General features: G+C 42.8%; 2 protein-coding genes across 2 annotated transcripts in view; both read left to right on the top strand.

Annotated features, from left to right (window-relative positions):
• Positions 1-24,470, top strand: part of sumo2b (small ubiquitin like modifier 2b) — an 82,935-nt gene that overhangs the window by 17,915 nt on the left and 40,550 nt on the right. The window lies entirely within an intron of this gene.
• LOC311056366 (uncharacterized protein) lies at positions 667-23,472 on the top strand. The gene is made up of 5 exons (XM_084072935.1): positions 667-863; positions 5,905-6,047; positions 16,524-16,672; positions 17,826-17,853; positions 21,832-23,472. The coding sequence occupies exons 1-5, from the start codon at positions 808-810 to the stop codon at positions 22,002-22,004; spliced, it is 549 nt and encodes a 182-aa protein (XP_083929061.1). The 5' UTR covers positions 667-807; the 3' UTR covers positions 22,005-23,472.

Genomic DNA, 24,470 nt, shown 5'->3' with positions numbered 1-24,470 from the left:
TTTAAGCCTACGATCCCCTAAAACCATCATATTTGAACTTGTGACCCCCACCCTGACAAGCACTTGTCTTGGAATTGTAGGAGTTGAGGTATTCAATTTAGTTTGACTCGGTTCCACAGATAAATATTATGAAAATAAATCTACAAGCTCACAACGCCCCGCGTTGCGAGGCGTTGTGAGCTTGTAGATCGGCTATTTTCACAATGTTTGCCTCTTTCTTATTTATTTGACAATTTGGTCACGGTTTCACCAGTTTTTTTATATTATAGTTTGTTGATCACTTTTGATGCAGTAATGATCTCATTCTTTTCTTTGAGGTATTAAAAAAGGTCTTAAAAGTCCTTACATTGTCACTTCACTGTCATCTGGGGAGTGGGGACCCCCAAAAAATCATGTGGGGACCTCCCCTGGGGGTCCCGACCCACAGGTTGAGAACCACTGCTCTACCCCTGAGCCATGTCTCAACTAAAAAAGCTGTTGACTCCACTCTGATCGTTGACACTTGACTGGCAGGACCCCGCAGCCAACCAGAAAGGCGATCGGCGCGGTTCTAGTCCAATCAGAGTGGCTGAAGGGGGCGGGTCCATGGTGTGCAGTGCGTCGGGTGGAGCCTCTCTCTTCGTGTGTGTGTGTGTGTGTGTGTGTGTGTGTGTATGTGTGTATGAGTGTGTTGAGTGTGTGTTGCAGTGCACAGAACAGAAGAACCGTTTACCAGACTCACACAGGGAGGAGACCCTCTGCTTTTCTTTTCATTTCAACTTCTTTTTTAAGAAGAACTGTGATTTTAAACAAAGATAAACAACCATCATGACGACGACCACCACCTTCCAAGGAATGGAGCCTGGCGTTAAGAGCAGCTCCAGGTAAAAAAAAGAACTACAAACCCGTTAAAAACAGAACCGTTTCCTTCCAGAACAAACAAAAGAAAACGGTCGGTGGATCCAATGCAGATTTATTACAGAACCAGATGGGTTCTGCTTTTAAAGTGACTGTAAATGCTTTAGTTCCGTGGTATTTGTTTCTACTAATGGACGGAACCAGACGGGGGATTAATGTGGATTAATGGTTAAACTGCAGCATTAAGTCGTATAATTAATCTTATTGTTGGGGGGACTGAACTGAACTGAACTGGTTGGACCATTAAACAGCCTGGAGCTAGGCTAGTTTTAGGCTCTCTGGCCCTTATTGTTGTTTATTTTTATTTTATTTTATTATTATTTTTTATTATTATTAGTCTTATTGTTGGGGGCCTGAGGTGAACTGGTTGTTGGACCCAACAGCCTGGAGCTATGCTGCTATGGTTTCAGGCTCTCTGGCCTTTATTATTTGTGCTAAATAGACACTGACTCCCCAATCAGGAAAAAGGAAACTTAAAAAAAAAAAGAAATATGCCACGAGGTGGACTTTCTCTTTTGTATCATCATGATTTAATTTTAGAAAAGCCTGATCAAATTAGCCTGCAATGCATGAAAGCTGAGACACAACTTTGATTCTATTGCAACTAGTCAGTGTCCAGCTATATGGAGACAGATTGAAGATTGTTGCTTTTGAAGAAGAAGCATAGATCTATAGAAGCATAGAGCTATAGAATAGCATAGATCTAACTTAAAACAAAAAAAAAACTCCCATGGAAGGTTTTTCTTTTTTTTAAGTTAGATCTGTGCTTCTTATCTCTTCTCACTGCATTACGAAGCGTAGGAACAGATTTATAAGCTTTCAGATGCTCTGGTTCTGGTTGATTCATTACAGGAAAGAATCCCAGACCAGACTGTGAGTCTGTAGATCTCATTATCTCTGATTTGGCTTCACTGTTTTGTTGGATGATTCAGACCAGATTATAGAAGCAATAGCTCGTCAAGTTTCTTCTTGAAATTACAAATATTGTTCACATTGTCATTGTCATTGGTGTATACTGTATGTATATATATATATAAACGTGTTACTGAAGTATTTGACCCAGAAAATGCCTCCTTTTTAAGTTGTTTTGAATGGACTGGGAGGATTTTGGGACTGAGGAGGGAGGGGGGAGAGTACCTTTTGTAGGGGCCCAGTTTTAGGGAGTCATTCCTCAGGCACGCAGTCAGTCCTTGGCTTCCCCTTCCTGGAAGTGATGATGTGCTGCTGTGTGCATTCACTCACTGAGTGAAAATAGGATAATTAGATAAGAAAATGGTCTGTAACCAACCAGACAATTTGTCATAAACAAATAAACATCTGAAACGGATCTAATTTGACAGCTATTGCTGAGCGAAGCATGTGAGAGATCTTCTTCTTGGGCCATCAAGCATTCCTAATCGCATGGTTAGGGTGGGGGCTTTGCTTTGAGCTAACTAAAAAGCCTGCAAATCTTGTGGTTAGATCTTTGCTTTTCTGGCCTTTTTTTTTTGTGCCATCCGTTGGGCAGTTTTTTAATGCTGACCGACCACTGCGATCGGTACAGCAGCAGCAATCCCAACTTCAGCAGAAAAGATTTGCCTAACAAAAAAAAAGAAAATCTTACTAGGCCATCAAAAGCCTCAGCTCTCCCACCCTGCCTGCCTGCCTGCCTGCATTATCATGGCGTGCCATCTTTAGGCCGTGGAGCCGGGCTGCATGGCATGTGTGTCCCCTATCTGCCTTTCCACTTCCCAAACAAACATTGCTGTTCATTTCTCCTGCTTTTTTCCCCCCTTCATAGAAAATATTTGCAGTTTCATTCTAGGGTGGGGTCTGCCCTCTGCCGCTTGCCAGGCAGCTAAAAATCCGTCTCCCTCTCTCGGTCGCAACAATCCGCGTGGAAACCATGATCTCATCCTCCTCCTCCTCCTCCTCCTCTCCCGGCCTGGAGGTGAAGTCTGGTTCAGGCATTAAGCGTTAACCCCCAGTATGACGGAGGAACGCTGGTGTGTGTGTGTGTGTGTGTGTGTGTGTATATACGCAACTAAAACGAACAAACCGGCAGAAACATCCACCTCCTTTTGTGGATTGTTGCTCAGTTGCTTCGCTTCGTTATATAGGGGCAACATTGTTTTTAGGATTCCATCTGCCTCGCCTGGCCTTCACACAGCTGCTGTGTGTGTGTCAGCTGGTGGCTGTGTGTGTGTGTGTGTGTGTGTGTGTGTGTGTGTGTGCGTGTGTGTGTGTGTGTGTGTGTGGGTGTATGTCCTTGTGTTAATATACTTTTGAGGACCAAATGTCCCCACAAGTAGACATTGTGAGGATGATTGTCCTGATCCTCACAAGAGAAATGGTTGCTTTATGGTTAATACAGATTTTTAGAGTTAGGCTTGCAAATTAGCAAAAAATTGAGGTTAGGATTAAACATTTGGAGCTTTGGTTTAGGGGTTATGGATGGAGTTATGCCTGATTTACACTTGAGTTGTGCGCCCGTGTTGTGCTCCGACATCTGCTGATGACGATTTACAAGCTCACAAAGCGTCACAGCGCAATCTAATCTACATAGTGCAGTGGTTTTCAACCAGTGGTCTGGGGACCACTCCTTGAGGGTGTTCCAGGGGGTCCCCAGCCAAATTAATAGTTAGGAACCAAATTGACCCTTATGTGTCTGTAACTTTGAGAGTGTACAAATGGAACCAAATGGACCCTAACGGGTCCATTTGGTTCCATTTGTACACTCTCAGAGTTAAATGAACACTAATCATGATGATACAGTGTAGATTGGGACCCCCAGGAAATCAAAATGGTTGGGTCCCTGGCATATCTTTTCAAATGGGGGTCCGTGGGCTAATGTGTGTCAATTTGGGAGTCCTTGACGCAAAAAAAGGTTGAAAACCACTGACATAGTGTGTTGATCCACACTGTGGATCGAGCTGAAATAAAGAGAGAGAGAGAGGGAGAGGAGGGAGGGGTCGAAACGAAGCGAACGCTGGAGCTCTGCAAACGCATCAATTTGTGTCCTCCGCCCCGGCCGCCCCTTAACGCAGCGAGAGAGAGAGGCTTTCCCTGCCCCATTATCATGTCCTCTTTATGGAGGAATGTCTGTGGAAGGCCAGGGCTTTGTGTGTATGGCTGCCTTGGTTTGTTGAGGCCTCTTCCACGTTTTCTTCTGGAACACTCTAATTATTAGGTGACCTATATTGGCTCCCCATGCTGTGTGTGGAGTACAGTATATAGTACAGTATAGCCATGCTACTGTATTCTGACCCCGATGATGATGACGGGTGTCTTGATGCGATGCACGCCATAGTCAGAGGCTTTGTCACATCAGTGTTACAGCTCTAAAGACGTGGGTGAAATGATTTTGTTGTTGTTGTTGGTACAAGGCAAGCACCAGCATGTATAGTTTTTGGGAAAGGGGAAGAATAGAGATAGGAATAAGAGGAATACAAGGATGGAATGAGGTCAAATAGAATAGAGTGAAAAATATAATATATATAGTATATTATATGTACATGCATACAGAAGCAGGTCAGATAAGTCCATATATTCAAAGCAGACATAACATTGCTTTATAACTGGAATTATTGGCGACTAAGCCCCCGGTATTTTTACTGCGATGGATGAGTGCCAACCAAGTGGTTGCTGGTAAGAAAAGGCACGTCTGGCCTGATAAACCAGTGTGTGTGTGCGTGTGTTGTGTGTGTGTGTGTGTGTGTGTGTGTGTGTGTGTGATTGTAGGTGAGTCACTGGAATGGAGGCAGCTGCAAGGTCCAGATTGGGAGTATCTGACAGGCTGACAGTCGGGGCTTATAAACAGAGGTCTTTGTGGTGTGTGTGTGTGTGTGTGTGTGTGTGTGGGTTCATGGGTATGGGGTGGAGCATTAACAGGGTAGAAGCATCATAGCCAGGGTTGCCAGATCTGCTTATTATAATTTCCCCGCAAGATCTTATTTGAAAATAGCCGATCTACAAGCTCACAACGCGTCGCATCGCGACGCGTTGTGAGCTTGTAGATCTGCTATTTTCAAATAGCTGATGTATATGTTAAAGTGCTCGTGTGGCCCATAGTCGCTTCTTTTGGTGCTGGTTTTCCTAGACCTGGTTGCTTGTTTCTCTCACAGAATCAGGCAACACTGATCCCAGCGTGTATGCCTGATGTATTATTTGATTATTGATTATAGATTTGTGTGCAGCTGATCACCACCACAGCGTGACTGACTGACTGACGGGCTAATCCTGTGTGCTTTAGTGTGACCTAAGGGCATTGATTCTGAACCGTTGTGTCATTTCAAGGATCCCCAGTTTGAGATTGCATTCAGGCCACACAGACCACTCAATATTATTCTTAGTTTCGTCTCTGGGACCCCAATGTAAAATTCACAGTGTTAATGTAACTCAGAGAGTGTACAAATGCAAGGGTCCATTCGGTTCCACTTGTACGCTCTCTGAGGGTCCATTTGGTTCTGTTTTTTCTTCCTTTTTTACTGATTCGAAATGTCCTTTTTTTTATAACGTGTTTCCTTAATGTTTTATCATGTAAAGCACATTGAATTGCCTTGTTGTTGAAATGTGCTGTGCAGATAAACTTGCCTCGCATTGCCTAACTATCATCAATCATTTAGGTGGGGACCCCCTTGAAGCAGTGGTTTTCAAGCTTTTTCATGCCAGGGACCCCTAAATTGATATACATTTGGCTGCGGACCACCATCTGAAAATGTGGGACCCCCAGAAGCAAAGATTTGAGTTAAAAATGTTCTCTTTGAAAAATGTATATATTCAAAGATTTGCACACATTTTCAAGATTTTTCAAAAATAGCCAAAGCTAAGTGGTTAAAATGATTCTGAGGCTATGTTAACTCATTTAGCTGGGGAGGGACCCCCTGGTAGCCCCCCAAGGACCACTGGTGGTCTCCAGACCCCAGGTTGAGAACCACTAACTACAGGGGGAAACGTGGGGAGCGGGCTTAGGAGGAGGTCAATAAACTTTTTTTTAACAATCCCTGTTTTGTGTGTGTGTCTCCCCAGGATCCTGAGGCCGCCGGGCGGAGCCTCCAACATCTCCTTCGGCACAGACGACGACTCCACCCCCCAGCGCAAGAACAAGATGGTGTCCAACATCTTCGCCGGGCCCGACGACCCCCACGCCCATCGGAGGAACAACCCACCCAGTACGTACCCCCCCCCCCCCCCCCCCCCCTCTACCGCCGTTTACATCTAGTTGACGACATCATACCATATCGATAGATTGGTTTGATTGATATTTTTATTGGCAAAACACGCACATACATGACTATAATATTTGTACACATCCGTCAAAAGGATAAAACACAAAAAAAAAAAGCTTGGAAGTGGATTTCCATTGTGGTCCTTTTTAGTATAAACGTACTAGACAAGTAAAATGTCAAAGAACACATGGATTAAAGTTCTCAGTCGCCACAATTGATGTTATCCTTTTTTATAACATTAAAGACTAAGAGTATTAGACTGGGTCAAACTAGCACTAGAATAAATGTTCAGATTACAGAAGCATCGTCCATAGAACTGTAATTCTAAAAGCAAAGGTTAAAACCTCAGTCTGCAATTTCTTCCAACTGGTTGGCTGTATGTTGAACAGCAAGAACATAGGTTTATAGAATGATAATACCAAGACATCATCACTTGACATATTGTGCTAATGATTGTTTAGGAAACAGAGCGCTATAGTGTGGGGGGTGTTCCTCTCACGCTGATGAACAAATCACAGATTGGGACGTGAGATATGTTTTTCACTTTAATCCCTGAGAACAAAATGGGTACAGTTGAATTAAAGGAAGCTGTTACAACTCAACTAATTGATATTTAGGTTCAGCTGCTATTCTTTCAGCCAGCTGTTTATGGAGGATTTGAAGTTAACAATGGAGCTAATGGGCTTGAGGCTTGCTGGTAACCCCCCTCTCATAACTGTTGTAACTGTCTGTGTCTCCACTGGCCTCTACAGGGTTGTGTGGCTGTTAACAGGAGCCTTGTGTTGTAATGTTGACGGTGGGGCAGGTTTTGCATGTTTTCTATGCTCACACTTTGGCAGCGAGCAAAGAAAACTTAACACTGCGTAACTCTTGTTTCTTTAGACGCATTAACCCTGGCCTCGCTATGTTGGGCATGTTATTACAGGCCAAATTCAAAAATGTTTCTTTATGTTTCAAAAGTAGCCGATCTACTAGCTCACACAACACATCTTGAGTTTGGTAAAGGTGGTTGTAAGTGATAGTCTTTTGATGAAATAAGTGTTAAATAGCTCTGTGTTGTGATGATAATCATTGCTATAGCTCGTTTGTTCAGTAATGGGGTCTCACCGTCTCCCCAGCTCTTTAGTAAACCTCTTTCAGGTCAGGATACCGATTTCATCCAGTCAGGAGAGAGAGCTCATATGGGATACAAGATAAACAAATGAAATTGTCATGAGTCATGAAGCAAGAAAAAGGGATAAACGAATGGCAGACACAATTGGAACTGGAGCACAAGCTGATTAATGATCTTTGTGGTGTTCTCTCTTCTATAAAATTGGTATCTCAACCTGAACATTTATTTTCTGTGTACGAAGGAGCTGGAGAGACTGAACACACACTCTGATTACTATCAGAATATAGAAGTTAATCTTTTAGTTTTAACCACAGAATATCACTTACTGGACCTTTCTTATTCTTTGGTGGGTATAAAAAGAATCACCCTTAATGGCTTCCTAAGCAAAACAACACACCCAGGGGTCCCAGGAGGAGTACTGGGATTATGGGTAATTTGACCCTCCTGGGTTCTGTTGGTTGCGGGGAACAGTGTCCCTCCGTGGAAAGAAATAGGCCAAGCTAGCAAGAAACAAACGTGTCACTTGGTTGATGTCGGTGCACATTAGCCACAGAGCGCTTGTGTGGAAAAAGCAAAGTGGTGCCATGTCGCGTCCAGAGGCGCATGGTGTCTGTGTGTTATTTGGAACACACAGACGGAGAAAGCAGAAGGAACGCAGCCAGCGCCAGGGGATTTCAGGACCTTCACAATGACACTCAATCATCAAGGTCAAAGCCAAGCAAGCGCACAGCCATGGTGGAGGCGTGCATGAAAAATTAATGTGTCAGCAGCCAATAGGCTTCATAGGAATTCAGCAGGTACAATTCAGTTTTATTACAGTTGTCTTAAGACACGTTTTAGTTTACTTTATAGAGAGCAGAGACCCAGTGTCTCTCCCATGAGCAAGCATTTTTGTGTGACAGTCATTGGTGAGGAAAAACTCCCCTTTTGATGGGAAGAAACTTCGAGCATAACCAGGCTCTAGGGTGGGCGGCTATCTGGCCTGGCTGAGTTGGGGGAGAGAGAGAGAGAGACAGACAGACAGACAGACAGACAGAGAGACAGAGCGAGACAGAGAGAGATACAGAGAGATACAGACAACAACAGCAACAACACTAGTAATAACTAGGGCTGGTCAATTAACCGAAAATATATCAACATTTATAACCGACTTAATCTTGCTCATGTGGGTTAAGCGATTCATCAGGAAGCAGGTTTTGTGAGCTTGTACATTGGCTATTCGGTCAAGATGTTTAGTCTCAGGTGAAAGAAGTAGAGGACTAGAATAGACCCCTAGGTGACTCCAGCCAAGTAAGTACATTTATATAGGGTTTAGGCAGTTACATCTTTGCTGTGTGTGTGTGTGTGTGTGTGTGTGTGTGCGTGTGTGCGTGTGTGCGTGTGCGTGCGCGCGTGCGTGTGTTAATGAACAACCAATCGATGTCGAGGGGAAAGCTGTCTGATTTATGAAGCGCTGGAAGACAGCATTGCAGTGCTGCTTTAACGTCAGGGGCCGTTCCCCTTCTTTAGTCAGAACGCTGGGAACTGACTCACAAGGCACCAGGAATCACATGTTTGCACATTATCCACTTTGCAGCGAAACCCTTTTAGCAAAGTGTAGCGGCTTCTAAAGGGTGTGGAGAATGTAGCATTTATTCTACCTCGTTCCTTGACCTCTATGGCCAACACAAACAGCTGCTGTCAACAGGCAAGTTCTCTGCTAGTCGTCCGTCACTGAGGTCTGGGGCACAGGCGTCATTTCATAAAAAAAAACAGAGGTTGGCAAAAAAAAGGGACTACTTAAACCCTATTACAAAAAGATTTAAAAAGCAACTTAAAGCGGCACTATGTAACTGTTTTTAAATTAATAAATGTTTATTTTGTCCTATCCGTATGGTAGAGTATGTTAATACAATATAACTTCTACACTTGGGGTGGTTGTATTTAGTCTCCCTGCTCTTCTATTGAGACATTTAAATCGTGTCAAAGGTCACGTCTCACCTAGATACAGGATCTGACACGAATTGTGACCTGATGGTCAACACGCGTGTCTACAACGTGTGACACATGCAGATGGTCGACAGGTGTGGATTTAGATGCACTCGGCACCGATCTAAAATCAGGTTAATCTGCAAAAAATGACTTTCAGATGTGGAGAACATGTGCATGAAGTAACCGAATTTGAGATTGGACGGCCTTGGACGCTAGGGGCAATTGCCCTCCCCTGCTGGGACCCCAAATGACACCCCTGGTCTGGGTCAAGTGTAGGCCAGCCATCCTGTACAGACCCTACATCCACGGATACACCTGGTTGTAGGATGTTGGCCTGCTTCAATGAGCCAACGTTATAACGGGTGTGTTTTTTATCAGCATTGTTTGAGCGCTCTGCCCTTTACATGAACTTACATTGTAGCTGAGCAGGTGTGCTTTATGTTGCCTATACATGGAGTCCTGTCTGTGTGTGTGTGTGTGGAGCCTGTTCACATGCTGTCGCTGCAGTTTGTTCAAGGGATTAAGCTGTTTCCAAAATGAACCATCTCCATTCTCCAACAACGTCTGCAAGGCTGAGTCTAGCGTTTTCTTGACAGGGCTGCACAGTATGGACTGAATGTCATACCTCTATGTAGGCCAGATATCTCAATTGGCATACAATGTATGATACAACTTGGGGTTCATACTTTTTAATATATTTTTATATATTTTCAGTGTAGCAACAATAAAAAAAATGCATTCTTCAAAACAAAAAACAGTAAACAGTGACAAAAAACGCGTCGCTGCGCACCGCGTTTCGAGCTTGCAGATCTGCTACTTTTCATGCTTTTGTGTGACGCTATAGTATGATCAAGTAGGGCATTCATTTTGCAAAAAAAAAAACACAAAGTTAGAATATGGGGATGGGAGGTTTCTGCCCGACAGCAACAACATTAATAATAGTTTCTGGAGAAACAGACTTGTTGGCTCACATCATTTTCAAATGCTTCTGCCTAACGGTCTGTACATCAGAAGCACTGAAAAGCTGCAGAAAATACAGTGGACAAATGGAAATAAAAAAATATGTTTTTATATGTTATGTTCATTTATTTTAAAATTTATTTTTTTTGTGAACAGAAATTACAAACTGATGACAGTTCCTGTGCAGAACTTTTAGGGGGCGTAATTACAGACTCTAGCATTCAAAGAGTTGTCTGGCTTGAGAAACTTGTAAGAGCTTGAATTTCCTAGATAACCTTATGATAACCATTATATGGTTCAGCTCTAGTCCCTGGGGGCGATGTTGTCCATACCCAACACTTGGTATAGTTGTGGTGGCTGTCACAATGCCACACACGGCTGGCCTCGCCACATTGTGTACACTAACCCGGGGCAGACATTTCTCACTGGAGTGTTTCCGTTGGGGCCGTGCAGAATGTGCTGACATTAACGTTCATACTAAACCATAAGCACAGGCCCTGTGTTGTTCCTCTGCCCCGTCCTCCTCCCCGTGTGTGTTAAGAAGCGGAGGTCTTCAGATGACAGCGCTGTGGGTTTGTTCGAGTGCCCTCGGCCCTCAAACACGCAAAGAATATACTCTGTAATCAGAGATGAAAACCTCAAGGCCTTGAAGCAGCAGCAGCAGCACTACAGCTGTCTGCATCTGCAAGCAAGCTTGTGTATCTGTGAGCGTACTTTGCAGTTACATTATCCAGAGCAACTTACAAGCGCGAAATCGGAATAAGCAGCGCAAGCATGAGCTCTAGTGAGTAAACAAGATAAATAATAGATGGAACTTGGATACTACTAAGTAAACAGTGAACCTACAGTATCATCTGTCTAAATAACATGCTATCTAACATTTTGGACTTTGAAAATATAGTATACCGGGTAAACGGTGAACCTAGCTAGCATCTGTCTACTCTAAACAACATTCTATCTAAATAGCGTTAGATTATGTACATTTGAAACTATAGGATACCAGCTAAACCGTGAACCTAGAATCTGTCTAAATAACATGCTATCTAAAACACATTCATTACATTTGTGGTCAAGAAAAAAATCAAAGAAACAAAAACATGAGAACATGTAACCAAGATGCAGCCATCTGCATAGTAAACTTGTTTCAATAAGGGATACAAGGAAAGTAGAAAGCAGGATATGCAGAATATTGGGTGTGAGTCTGCAGTTTTGACTTCAATGAGGAGTTTCGGAGCCAGGAGGGAGAAGAGTCTAGGATGTGTGGAGCCGTAGCTTTGTCCAGGGGGTTTTAGGGAAGGGAGAAGAGTGTAGAACGTGTTGAGCGTTGTCCAGGGTTTTTTGGGGAAGGGAGAAGAGTCTAGGACGCGTGAAGCGTTGTCCAGTGTGTTCTTGGGCAGGGAGAAGAGTCTAGGACGTGTAGAGTGTTGTCCAGTGTGCTTTTGGGAAGGGAGAAGATTCTAGGATGTGTGGAGTGTTGTCCAGTGTGATTTAGGGAAGGGAGAAGATTCTAGGACGTGTAGAGTGTTGTCCAGTGTGTTTTAGGGAAGGGAGAAGATTCTAGGACGTGTAGAGTGTTGTCCAGTGTGTTTTAGGGAAGGCTCGCACAGCATTCCTGAATTAGCCGACCTAAGTGAGTGGGAGTGGTTGTAGGGTTGGACCGTTTTGCCTTTGGAGTAACATCCTACTGTACATCACATCACTTCTTCACATCACTTCTTCAGTTTCAAGAAGAAATGGAAATTAAAAAAAATATTTTAAAGTATATTTTCATGAATGGAAATGACACACAAGACTGCTTCCTATGCAGAACTTTTAGCGGCCGTAATTACACACTCTGAAGCATTCAAAGCATTCGAAGATCGTGGAAGGGTTTTCTGGCTTGAGAGACTCCATGATGGAGCTGGCAAAGCCTTGTTTACATTTATAACACAGATGTCGGGGAGAAAACTTGTATCTCTCCATATTATATATTTTAATGTTTTAGTTTTTATTTTTATTAAAAAGTATGAACAATATTAACCTCTGTTCCAGTGGAACACAGGTTCTTTTTTTTCTTCTCCATTTCCTGAAATGTAACACTTTAGGCAAACAAGGGTTCCAGCCGACAGCAACGATATATATCATAAACCCACAGCCACAGGCACTAGACATAGGTTAAGTAGAAAGCTATGTGTTGCTGCGATCGATGGTATAAAACATAACAGTCCAGACGATCAATCTGCTCCATTCCTAACTCCATTTGCCAGTGGAGAATTGATTAGCCTAAGTAATGCGGAACCCGGAATAAAAGGGCTCTTTGTTGAGTCATAGTGACTCTCAATTATGCTGAATCACCTCACCCCATTAACAAGCCAAAATGGCTACCACCTGCTCAACCCCTTCAGAGCATACTGTAGATGCTGCTTTGAAAGTTGCTCTGTCAAAATGTGTATCATTCAAAAGTACATGCTTTAAAAAAAATACTTTAGTATTCCAAATTATGAAACCTATTTTCCTTTTGATTTTAAACTTTTCAAATTAGGACATTTTAACGAAAGTACGTAAAAATAGTATATATCAGTATTGTTGTACGACACTGTTGTGTGATGAGGTATAAAGTAATGCCTAAGTGGTTAATCGATTTGTTCATATTTAAAATCTTTTTATAAATGTATACACGCTTCTCGATTATTTAATTAATCAAAAAAAGTAATGGATAGAATAAATCTCTAAGAAAACGATTGTTTAGATGCAGCCCTAATGCGGCGCCCCGGAATAAAAGGACCTCTTGTTGAGTCGTAGTGATTCTCTAAACAATGCAGGATCACTTCACTCCATTAAACTGGTCAAAATGGCTACTACTGTACTGTACTCTCTTCAACTCTTTTGTTTTCCCATGTCACACACAATCTGTCCCCTCCTCCTCCTTCTCCCTAAACCCTTCTGGACTACAGCTGTTGCCTTATGTGGCTTCTACTTGGCACGCAGCGGCCGCTAAGGCCCTGAACACTGGTTTGGTAATGCCTTTCTTTCTTCAGGTTCAGAGGAGAGTATGGGCAACGTTTTGAGGTCGTCTGTCTGTCTGTGGACATGTTCGGAGGTGGAAAGTTACTTTACATTTACTTACTACTTAGGCCCAAACATTGGTTTGTAATGTCCTTCCTCTGGTCAGAGGAGGGTTATTATGTGAGTCTTGGCTGTGTGTCTGGACATGTTCCATTGCATTTTCTAGCTCTGTTGTTCTCTCTGTTGCATTCTGGGAGGAGCAGGGAAACGGGATTTGGTGACGATTTACAGCTAATTACCCGGTGATGTTGTCACATGTTGTTTTGATGTTTTTGATTCGGCTTTCTTATGACAGAACGTGATCTGACTCGTGTAATATTTTCTCTTTTTTCTTTTCTCTCTCTCTTCCTCTCCAAGAGCATGGATCTTGGTGGTGAATAACACTGCGATTTAAAGTTCTCAGTCTCCAGGACTGATTTCACTCATTTGGAATCCATAGAGGCCAGTCTCTCTTTTTCTCAGCTAACTCTCTTAACTAAATCTTCTGGGCGTGACGTGGCCCACAACCAAGTGTAAATCGGGTATAACGCTAACCCATGTTAGCTGGTATAGACAGGCCCTACATAAATAATGGATATTATATTAAAGTTATTTTGAATGTGTCAAACTAGCAATAGAATATTCAGAAGCGTCTTCCATAAAACCCTGTTACTGTATGCCATAAAAGTCAAGGCTAACGCCTCAAACTGCTGTTTGTAGAACAGCAGGAAAATGATAATATCAAAACATCATTAGTATACGTAATGTGATAATTGTTTAGGAAGAACAGTGCCTGTGTGTGTGTGTGTGTGTGTGGTGGAGGGGTTCTCCTATCACGCTGTTTCACAAATCACAGATTGGGACCTGGCCTCTACACAACTTTTTTTTAGTCGTGAGATTTGTTTTTGCCTCAATCCCTACGAGAGGCTGCATCTTGTGGTGAAAAAGTCTGGAGGGAGGTGCCCTTAAGGGTCAAATTGATTCTGAAATCTGGGAAAGTGTTCTCATAACGTGACTCCCTCCCAAGCATTGACTCATGCTTTGTCACCGTCTGAAAAGAATACAATGCTGACTCATGCTTTGTCACTTCCCATATTCGCTTTCCTTTTGTCATAACCTACCCACCCCCAGAAACATTTTGTAGGGCAGTAAGGCCACCCACACCACATCAAAAGAATCGATTTGCGTGGCTGTTGTACAGCAGTGTTTTTTTTCAGACCTTTTTTTGTGATCAAGGCACACCAGAGGACGAGTCACAAAGTCAGGCCACACCTGGGCTTGTCTCACGGCTCACTAGTGTGCTTCACTGGGGATGGGGATCGTTCGTTTCTATCAGCTGACGTAGGTCCTTATCGATGCCACTATTCGGTACTTGATACGTGACCATACATTCTTAACCTATTAAGGCCTGAGTCCGATTCTTAAAATGTTTTCTAACAGTTTTTTGAAAAGAATATAAAAAAATATTTTTTCACGATTTTTCAAAAATAGCAGATCTACAAGCTCGTAGCGCGGCACTCGGTGCCGCACTATGAGCTTGTAGATCTGCTATTTTTGAATAGCCAAAGAAATCTAAAATGACACAGATGCGTTCACAGTACTGTATTGCTTTTTTTTTTATTAATCAATTTGGTGAAAGTTAAATATATTTCTGCCTATGATTAAACACAACTCAAGGCCCTCTAAATATTCTTCTATCAGACAGAAGGCAAGTGACACATATTTAGTTTGGCAAAATGTGCTAAATATTGAAAAAGATAACTGATTTATGTTTCAATAAGTATGTGGTGTATTGATTGATGGACCATTTGTACACCAAGGATTTTATTACATGACATGACTCATCTCTCGACACTGAGAGGCCACTTGAAGGATCCACTCGTTTTTTTGTTGTTGTTTTATTTGGGCTTTTATGCCTCATGGATAGGACAGTAATGCTGACAGGAAATGGGGAGAGACATGCAGCAAAGGCGGTCGGGATCGGGACTCAAACCTGCGACGTGCTGTCAGGCTACATTGAGCCTAGGTGCCAACGCCAAATATTTTGAGATGGGGGTCGGCGGCCAAATACATATCATTCTGGGGGTCCTTGACATGAAAAAGTTTGAGAACCACTGATATAGAAACATACGTTTTTCAGAAAACTGTTAGGATTTAGAAGACATTAGTAAGAATCGGCCTCAGGTCTTAATGGGTTCATGTGCTCTGTTGACGTGTTCCTCCAGCAGGTACACCTACAGTACCAGGGCCTCTTTGTGGCGAGCCCTCTGAGATGATGCCAGCAACCACTGCTCTTATTTTTTAATTATCAATTAGGTGGGTTAACTGTTGCACCTCGGGGTTCCAGCGGGTACAACCACAGGGAAACTGTTTGTGTTGCAGTGTTTATTTAGGCATTTAGCAGACGCTCTTAATCCAGAGCAATTTACAGTAAGCAAGGTAAACACGAGGTAAATCATCCAATGCATTGAAATAGTAACCTAAGGATCATAGGTAAACCAATAACCTATAATCAGTCTAAACAGTATAATATAATTTAAAAGGATCTGTACATTGAAACTATGCAAACTGTAGGATGCCAGGTCAACAAATGAACCTGGCATCTGTCTACATACATGCTATCTAAATCATTGGTTCTCAAAGAGGGGTCTGGGGACCCCCAGGGTTTCCAGGGGGGGCCCAGCGAAATGTGTTAATTTCCATGGCGAAATACATATCATTTTGGTGGTCCTTGACATGAAAAAGTTTGAGAACCACTAAATGTCATTTTAGCCTTTGCATAAGCCTGCAAGGTCATCAAGGATATAGGTCAAGTGCTACGGGCTAAGGAGTCTAAAGAGGTCAGTCTTCAGATTACGGCGGAAGATTGGGAGTGAGTCTGCAGTTTTAACTGCAATGGGGAGTTTCATGTTTGTTCCACATCAGGGGTCTTCAACAGGGGGTCCGGGACCCCTAGGGGGTCCTCAGAGCTACTACAGGGGGTCCGCCAAATCTTTGTGTGATATGATTTTTTTCTTTTACCTTAACAGCTTCAACCCTAGCATCCCTTTTCTGAGGAGAACTTTAGCCAAAAAATAGTCGATCTACAAGCTCACAACGCCTCGCAGCGCATCTCTATTTTTGGCAAAGAGGTATAGGTGTAGAGGGAAAAAAGAGCAGACCACGTACACAAAAAAAGTTGAATCTGAAACACAATTTTTTTTACAATATAGAGAGGGGGTCCCTGCGTCATCTCTCTCTCAGCTAGTGGGTCCTTGGCCTGAAAACGTTGAAGACCCCTGTTCCACATTGATTGGACGCTGTGTGTTTGTGTTGTTGACAGTGTGTTGTTGTGGTTTGTGTGTTTCCAGCGGGTACAGCTACAGGAACGCTGTGCGGGGACCCCTCTGCCCCTCTGAGACGAGTCCAGCAGCCACTGCTCTTCCCCAAGAACACGGAGCCTGAGCTGACCACCATCCACAACTCTGGAGCAGCACTGATCTGGCAGCAGAGACGAGAGGTACCAGTACAGTCCTACTTTAACCCATTCAATCCGGGAAGGCATCTGTGTCATTTTGAGATTTCTTTGGCTTTTCAAAAATAGCAGATATACAAGCTCGTAGCGCTGCCGCGCTACAAGCTTGTATATCTGCAATCTTTTGAAAAACAAATCGTGAAAATGTGTGCAAATCTTATATATATTTTTTAAAGTGAACATTTGTAACTCAAATACATATCATTTTGGGGGGTCCTTGACATGAAAAAGTTGGAGAACCACTGATTACTTTTACTGTTAGGATTTAGAAGACATTTGTAGAATCCCCAGAAGCAAAGATTTGAGTTACTAATGTTTGCTTTAAAATGATACACAGTATATTCAAAGATTTGCACACACGATTTTCACGATTTAAAAAAGAAATAGCAGATCTACAAGCTCAGAGAGCGGCACTGAGTGCCGCGCTATGAGCTTGTATATCTGCTATTTTTTAATGGCCAAAGAAATCTTAAAATGACACAGATGTGTTCCCGGTCTTATTTTATCAGGACCACAATGGAAACAAGCCCTCAGGGCTTTTTGTGTTATCCTTTTAGCGCCATTATATAATCGTACTATTTGCAAACCATTAATAAAGTATTCAGTTGAATCAATAAATCAATCTTAAAGAAAACAAAGCTTACTCATGCACTGGAGGGTACAGTAGGTGGAGGACCAACGAAGATCGCTGCCAATTAAAAATTTAAGTCCGAAGGGCTTCCAGTCAAAGCTTTATTTGTTAACATTTAACATTTAAGACTAAAATGTCTTCTTATCTGAAGTGTGGATTGTACAGTTATCTTGCCATGACGTAACTCCAAATATTGGCGAGATATCTTGCTCTGTTGCTCCGGTGATTAGAAATTGATCAGCCAAAAAATATTGACTTGCATGGCACGGTGAAACGGGTCTAAAAGTCACTCTTAAGGCACTTGGACAAACACAAACGAAGCGGCATTTGCTGTAATGTAACATTACAAAATAACAAAAATGCAACTTGATTTTACTGTTTGTGGATCCAGTCCAGATCTTCTTCAATCCGCTTTGTTTTGTTTGTGTTCATTTCTGTGCTTGAAGCTGATAGGTGAAACTATGTCTTGAACCTTTTGACTGACACTTGAATGTTTTTTCATTGCAGGATGAGAATGGCCAAGAACAAAATGATGGTAAGAATCCTGGACACTCTCTCTCTCTCTGTCTCTCTCTCTCTGTCTCTCTCTCTCGTGCGTTCCCCTCCCTCCCCCTCGTGCCACTAAGCGATCCTCCCATGACTTCTATTAGTCGCTGGTCACAGTGAATAGCTTCATGGTAGACCAGTCCCTCTGCCTTTTTAACCACTTAAACCCGGCCTAGATACTTCGCTGACAGGAGTCCCCCCAGGGCTCTGTACTAGGTCCCCTCATTTCCCTCCACACACACACACACACACACACACACACACACACACACACACACACACACACACACACACCCCACATACAAGTCTCTTCATCGCCACCAGAGTTGGGGACGCATGGCGTTCAACGGGTTAAAAATGGAGGCCACATTGGCTAAACTCTTGGAATGTCGTAGCCTTATCTTTTCGCTTCGCTTTCTTTTAATGGACACATGCACACCTTGTGTTCCTTCCAAGTCCGCACGATGCCTTTGATGCCTCAGTTTGGGGTTTGATGTCGTGCGGAGGCGTGATGGGTCTTGTCGTGGAGCAGCTGTTTTCTTTGATGCCAGGCCTTCGCTCTGCGTTATGAAGAGCTTTTTATTAACTTCCAGGTGCCTGTTTGTTACAAACAGGTCCTCTTAAGATAATTAAGGGTTAAGGACAGGCTCACAAGACGATGAGTGGTTGAAAAACCGCACGGCTCACTGTACATTTACAAATCAATGCTTGATCATTGCTGGCCTCTTGAGCTTGCTGTAGATGATACAGAGGTGGAGTAGCCAAAAACTGTACTCGAGTAAAAGTATTGTTACTTTAAATGTGATGAAGGTGATATTTTTGGTGAAAACAAAACTGTGTTTTTGTTCAAAAGTAAAGCTCTGTATTCTAATAGTAATCATTGCTATAGAGTGTTTGTTCAGTAACTTGGGTCTGTCCAGCTCTTTAATAAACACAAAATACATTTTCAGGTGGGTTGCCAATAAATTTCATCCAATTTACTAAAGTGCTGGAGAGACAGGGAGATAGCAATGATTGCTATCACAGTATAGAGCTAGTTAGCACTTATTTTAACACAAAAGAATATCACTTACACCACCATTAAAATAACAATGACTCAAGTCAAAGTTAAAGTGGTCAACCAAATAATTACTTCAGTGAGAAGGATGTAGTGAAAAGACTACTCAAGTACTGAATTATAGTCTGGTTTGTTTAAATAATCTCTAAACAAATATACTTGAGTAAAAGGGGAAAGTATGGTGCATTAAAACTGCTCTTACAAGTTACTTGAGTAAATACATATATTTATGTAAAATAATGAATCAGCTTGTTACTCTGTAGATGAACACATAAGGGCTTTAACTCATAAGAGCCTCCACACACAATGCCCCTCTGTGCATTTGTGAAATATTACAAACCTCCCACTCATGTTGCCATCACTGCGAACACGCCACTCCTTTTGATGTGAACGCCCGCTCGCCTAGCGAATGCTGTACTCCAACAAGCCCTGAAATAAGTAAGCCATGCCGAGCCATGTGGCCCATAGGGCAGGAGCCTGACTCCTGTTTCTGTAGCGTGAGGCAGCCATGATGTACAAGCTCACCCCCTGGACATGATGTACTACTACACCCGCTGGACATGACGCTAGTATGTCACAGGGACTTACCCCGCCCAATCCAACCCTTGATGCTGAGTGCCAAGCAGGGAGGCATTGGGTCCCATTTTGATAGTCCTTTGGTATGACCCGACCGGGGAATCGAACCCTGAAAATATCACTTACAGCAGTGGTTCTCGAACCTTTTCATGTGAAGGACCCCCAAAATGATATGTATTTGACCGCGGACCCCAGCTCATATTTTGAGTGACCCCCGAGAGAAGCAAAGATTTGAATTAAACATGTTCGCTTTAAAAATATATATTCATAGATGTGCACAAATTTTAACGATTTTTCAAAAATAGCACTCTGTGCCGCGCTATGAGCTTGTAGATCTGCCATTTTTGTATAGCCAAAGTATAACATAATGGTTAAAGTGGTTAAAAAAATGATTATGACCCAACATTGATAACCAATGACTTACAGTACCTTTTTTAATTCACTTCAACATGTGGTCTGTTCTGCTATTTTAGGGTCTTTAATGGAGAACAAGAGGCTTGTTCTTCAGCACAGAGAGCAGGCCCGCCTCAATGGAGCGCTGTTGAAGGACAAATCATTATGTCCACTGTACTGTAATTCACTAAACCCATTGAGACCTGAGGCCCATTCTACAAACGTCTTCTAAATCCTCACAGTTTTCTGAAAAACCTATGTTGCTATTTATATATATATGTCATTGCTGTCGGGCAGAAACCTCTCATCTCCATATGTGTTTTTTTCCCCGTAAATTAACGCCCTATCATACTACAGTGTCACCCAAAAGTAGCAGAGCGCTGCATTTCGAGCTTGTAGATCTGCTTTTTTTGCTACTTTTGAATCCTGAAAAGTAACTGTTTTGGACATGGTCCAAATCTCGTCTCTGTTTCCACGCAACAGAGACGATATATGTAGCTAAAAACTAAAATGACACGGCTTCTTTCCTGGTTTTAATGGGTTAAACCAGGTCTGGAAAGGATAGAATAGAATTATGATATTATGTTTTCCAGACCTGTAAAAGTGTGGAAATGTGTATGAAACTCTGGAGAAAGGCTGGAATCATCGTACCGGTAATGCATACATTAAATCAATGTGCAGATTTTTCTTTTTTAAATGATTTAGAACAAATAAATGGACATGCCTTGTTATCCAAACCCAGAAATGTGACCACTTGTGCACTCTAGTGGTTGTTGTGAGAACTGCCTGGATGTATGCTGTGTAATTATTGCATCTTGTGGATAAATTGTTCCTCAGTCGGTGACACTCATACTAGCGCTAAAAATCTGAAAATGGGTCGTTGTATGTTTCCATGCTTATGGCTTGGATGCCCCAAATCAAACACTACATCATAAAGAAAGTGACATCAGCAGCAGTCAAGGACAGGACAGTGTTTGACATTTTCTTGTTGTTTCTAGACTTGTAGAATGAATGTCTTTATTGCAGACTCATGGTCCATAGAAAAAACATATCATTACATACAACAAGGAACGTTAATAAAAAATGATGTTAGACAGGCCATTTGGGACCGTTATAAATACAGGCTTTTATCCAATGTCAGTCCCAAGGCTAGAGGAGTATCTAGTGCAGCTCTTCACAGGGTTACTTGTATTGACAATGATGCTATTCATAGACTCAGCCAAGCGACACATGAATCTATGCATTAAGTTCCGAAGAACAGCTTGAAAAGTATTGACTCTTGCGGCCACAAACATTTCACTTGCCCTGCAGTGCACCATCTAGGCCAGGGGTCTTCAACAGGGGGTCCGGGACCCCTAGGGGGTCCTCAGAGTTACGACAGGGGGTCCGCCAAATCTTTGTGATATGATTTTTCTTTTTTACATTAACCACTTGAACCCTAGCGTCCCTATTCTGGGGAGAACTTCAGCCAAAGATAGCAGATCTACAAGCTCACAACGCCTCGCGCTGCGAGGCGTTGTGAGCTTGTAGATCTGCATATTTTTGTCACAGGGATATAGGTGTCGAGGGAAAATGGAGCAGACCAAGTAAAAAGAAAGAAGTTTAATCTGAAACACAATTTTATACAATATAGAGGGGGTCCCCCTGCTTCATCTCTCTCTGAGCTAGGGGGTCCTTGGCCTGAAAACGTTGAAGACCGCTGATCTAGGCCTTTTGAGTAAAATTCTCATGGCATCATACACTGTAGGCTACTTGAAGTTTCTGAAAACTTTTGTAGCTTGACCACAAGTAGGCAGTGTCGAGTGGTGTACGTAAGCTCTAAATAGACTGTCCCCAGGACTCTGTTTGACATTTATGGTGTGTTTTTGGACATCTTTGCAGAGTGTCTCGAGGACGGGGAGTGTTTTAACATTATGGTGTGTTTTTTGGACATCCTTGCAGAGTGTCCCGAGGAGGGGGAGTGCGAGCAGCAGCAGCAGGAGGAGCAGGAGCAGCCAAAGGAGACACCAGAGCCCTCCGCCCCGTCGGGAGCTACAACCGACAACGCCGCCGCCCCCCAAAACGGCGGCCGGAGAAACCCTCCCGGGGGCAAATCCAGCCTCATCCTGGGCTGAGAGAGAGAGAGCGACACACCACTCCCTTATTTTTCATTGGAACGCTTTTTTATTTTTTGAAAGATTAAAATAACCCCCAGCCCCCCCTTCCTCCCTCTCTCTCTCTCTCTCTCTCTCTCCACTCTCTTTAGCCAAATTCCAATATTTTCTCTTCCATCCTTGCATTCCACTCGTTTCATTTCCTTGCGTCCTTAAGCCCAGACCGCACCAGATGCGACGAAACCGCTGCGATGCGTTACAGAGAGGGAAATCGCAGTGGTCTGAATTGCGCCGTTGCAGGTCAGCGCAGTTTGGGGATTCTGTTGCAAGTTGCAGCTCGTTGCATCGCCAATGATTTGTGTGGACTGGACCTTTTAGTTCAGGATCAGGTGGGAGGACGGAGGAATCGATCGGGTTCGACTTAATGCCACATTCACGCTCCGTCGTGTGGCGGGTGTCACGTGCCGAGGGCAGCAGACCCACAAGATCACAACGTGTCGTTCTCGACGGGGCATAATTTAGGCTTTATTAAGGAACAGGAATGCTCCTCGCTCAGTGTCAGTTTGAAGCCACGGCAATTACTTATGATGTGTAGTTTCCGCGTGTTGAAGTGGAGAATGTATACGCTACGGGAGAGAGAAAAAAAAGACATGCATTGCGTCAAAAACACGTCCGCAAAAGAAAGGATACACTTGATGTATACTCTCTCCAAGCGGCCCGGGGAGACTCGTCTCTCCTTGTTCTCGGCGCTTCCAAAAGCAGACATCTGGGTAGGGAATAGGGGTTCACCGATGCATCGGCTGTATATCGGGCCGATATTTGCCCCGTCGAATGCCATCGGCATAGCGGCAAATAAGTTGACATTAACCGGTATGAATCTGTTGTTTTAACGCTGGTTATGTTGGTATGTTGGTCAATCTGCAGCTTCGGAACAGTTCATGTTTTATAACGAAGATGTGTTTGTTTCCCCCTGGCACAAAAGGGGGAATAAATAACATTGAAAACAAAATAGATATCGGTATCAGCTATCGGCCACATTGTTACTTAAAATATCTGTAGTGGTATCGGCCCAGAATGTTCTTATCGGTGCATGCCTACTTTTGGGTATTGGAATTTGACTTCTCTCTCTCTCTCTCTTCTCTCCATCACTCCCTCACACTCCACTCTCTCCTCGCCACGCCCACGGCACCACCCTATCTCCCCTCCCCTCCTCCACCCTCAAACCTTTTGGGTTTTTTTTTTTAATCCTTTTTCTATTAAAAAGAAGAAAAAAAAACTGTTGACAAAAGCACTTTATGTATCTCTCTATCCTCTTCCTCCCCTCCTCTTCCATTTCAGCCATCCCTGCTGGAGAAGGCATGAATGAAGTCATCTAGCTTATGTCTCATTCCCTGTTGTAAATGGTAAAGAAAGGAAAAAGTAATAAAAAAAAAAGAAAGAAAAAGATTTGATGCGTGGAATTTCTAAGTACAATAAAGATTGATATGAATTTGTTGTGGCTGATTTCTTATAATTTCAACACCATATGTCTTGTGTCATTTCAACACCAGAAAACATTCTATTAGTCTTGCGTAGCCAGATTAAAGGTGGTATATTTTGCTTAAATTAAAAAGAATTGTGTTAAACTGGTGAATAGCGGTAATCATTGCTATAGTGCTTGTTCAGTGACGGTCTCCCCAGCTCTTTAGGAAACAAAACACATTTTCAGGTTGGTCACCAACTTAAACAGCTGGAAAGACGGCGAGACCCCTGTTACTGAACAAATACGCTATAGCGATGATGAGAATATAGAGCTACCGGTATTGAAGACTTATTTTAACTATAACTAGATATCACACTACCTTTAACATTTGAGATGCGAGCACATGGAACTTGGAGGAGTATATTTTTATTATGAGTTGATCTACTACTTGCTGGATAGGCCGTGCGAGCACAATCCAAAAATGATAAATGTTCAGATAAATGTTCCAATTTGAAGCCAATGGACTGTGTCTATGTATAGTACAGATTATCTGTCCTTGTTCTACCCACATGCAGGTGTGCTACAGGCTGAATTATATTCACAATAATGATGCAGTTAGTTTTTATTTCCATGACAGGTTTAGGCATGTGTCTCCTTTTCATTGTGAGAATAGAAACCTGGAAACTCCACCTGGCAAACCTGGAGACTATGAAAAATGACTTACTAGTTTATTTTTGAAAGAGTGATACAGTCGGACTTAATCAGTTTTGTGGCTGTCTTCCTTCAAGCATTTAGTCACAGGAGCGCAGGATCTGGTTCAAAAGTAGAAATATTGTCAGTCTGACAAATTAACGACATGCAGGGAATGATCAAAAACAGATGTTGTTTTGTAGCATGTATTGTGACTCAAAGGCTGTCAGGTTGGCCTTTTTTGGACTGGCCAGTTCTGCTATCTTGTAAAAGCAGTGCTTTGCCTTTTTAGGCTTCATTGAAAACAATATGTACTTTTCAGCCCAGCTTACTAC

This window comes from Gymnoscopelus microlampas (genome assembly GCF_963454915.1).
Source record: "Gymnoscopelus microlampas genome assembly, chromosome: 11".
NCBI lineage: Eukaryota > Metazoa > Chordata > Actinopteri > Myctophiformes > Myctophidae > Gymnoscopelus > Gymnoscopelus microlampas.
This window is presented reverse-complemented; position numbering and strand designations above follow the sequence as displayed.

Excerpts from the sequence above, each read along its gene's own strand:
- LOC311056366 (XM_084072935.1), top strand. The coding sequence starts at position 808 with ATGACGACGACCACCACCTTCCAAGGAATGGAGCCTGGCGTTAAGAGC. Across the intron at positions 864-5,904 it reads GGCGTTAAGAGCAGCTCCAG|GATCCTGAGGCCGCCGGGCG; the intron begins GTAAAAAAAAGA and ends GTGTCTCCCCAG. Across the intron at positions 6,048-16,523 it reads TCGGAGGAACAACCCACCCA|CGGGTACAGCTACAGGAACG; the intron begins GTACGTACCCCC and ends GTGTGTTTCCAG.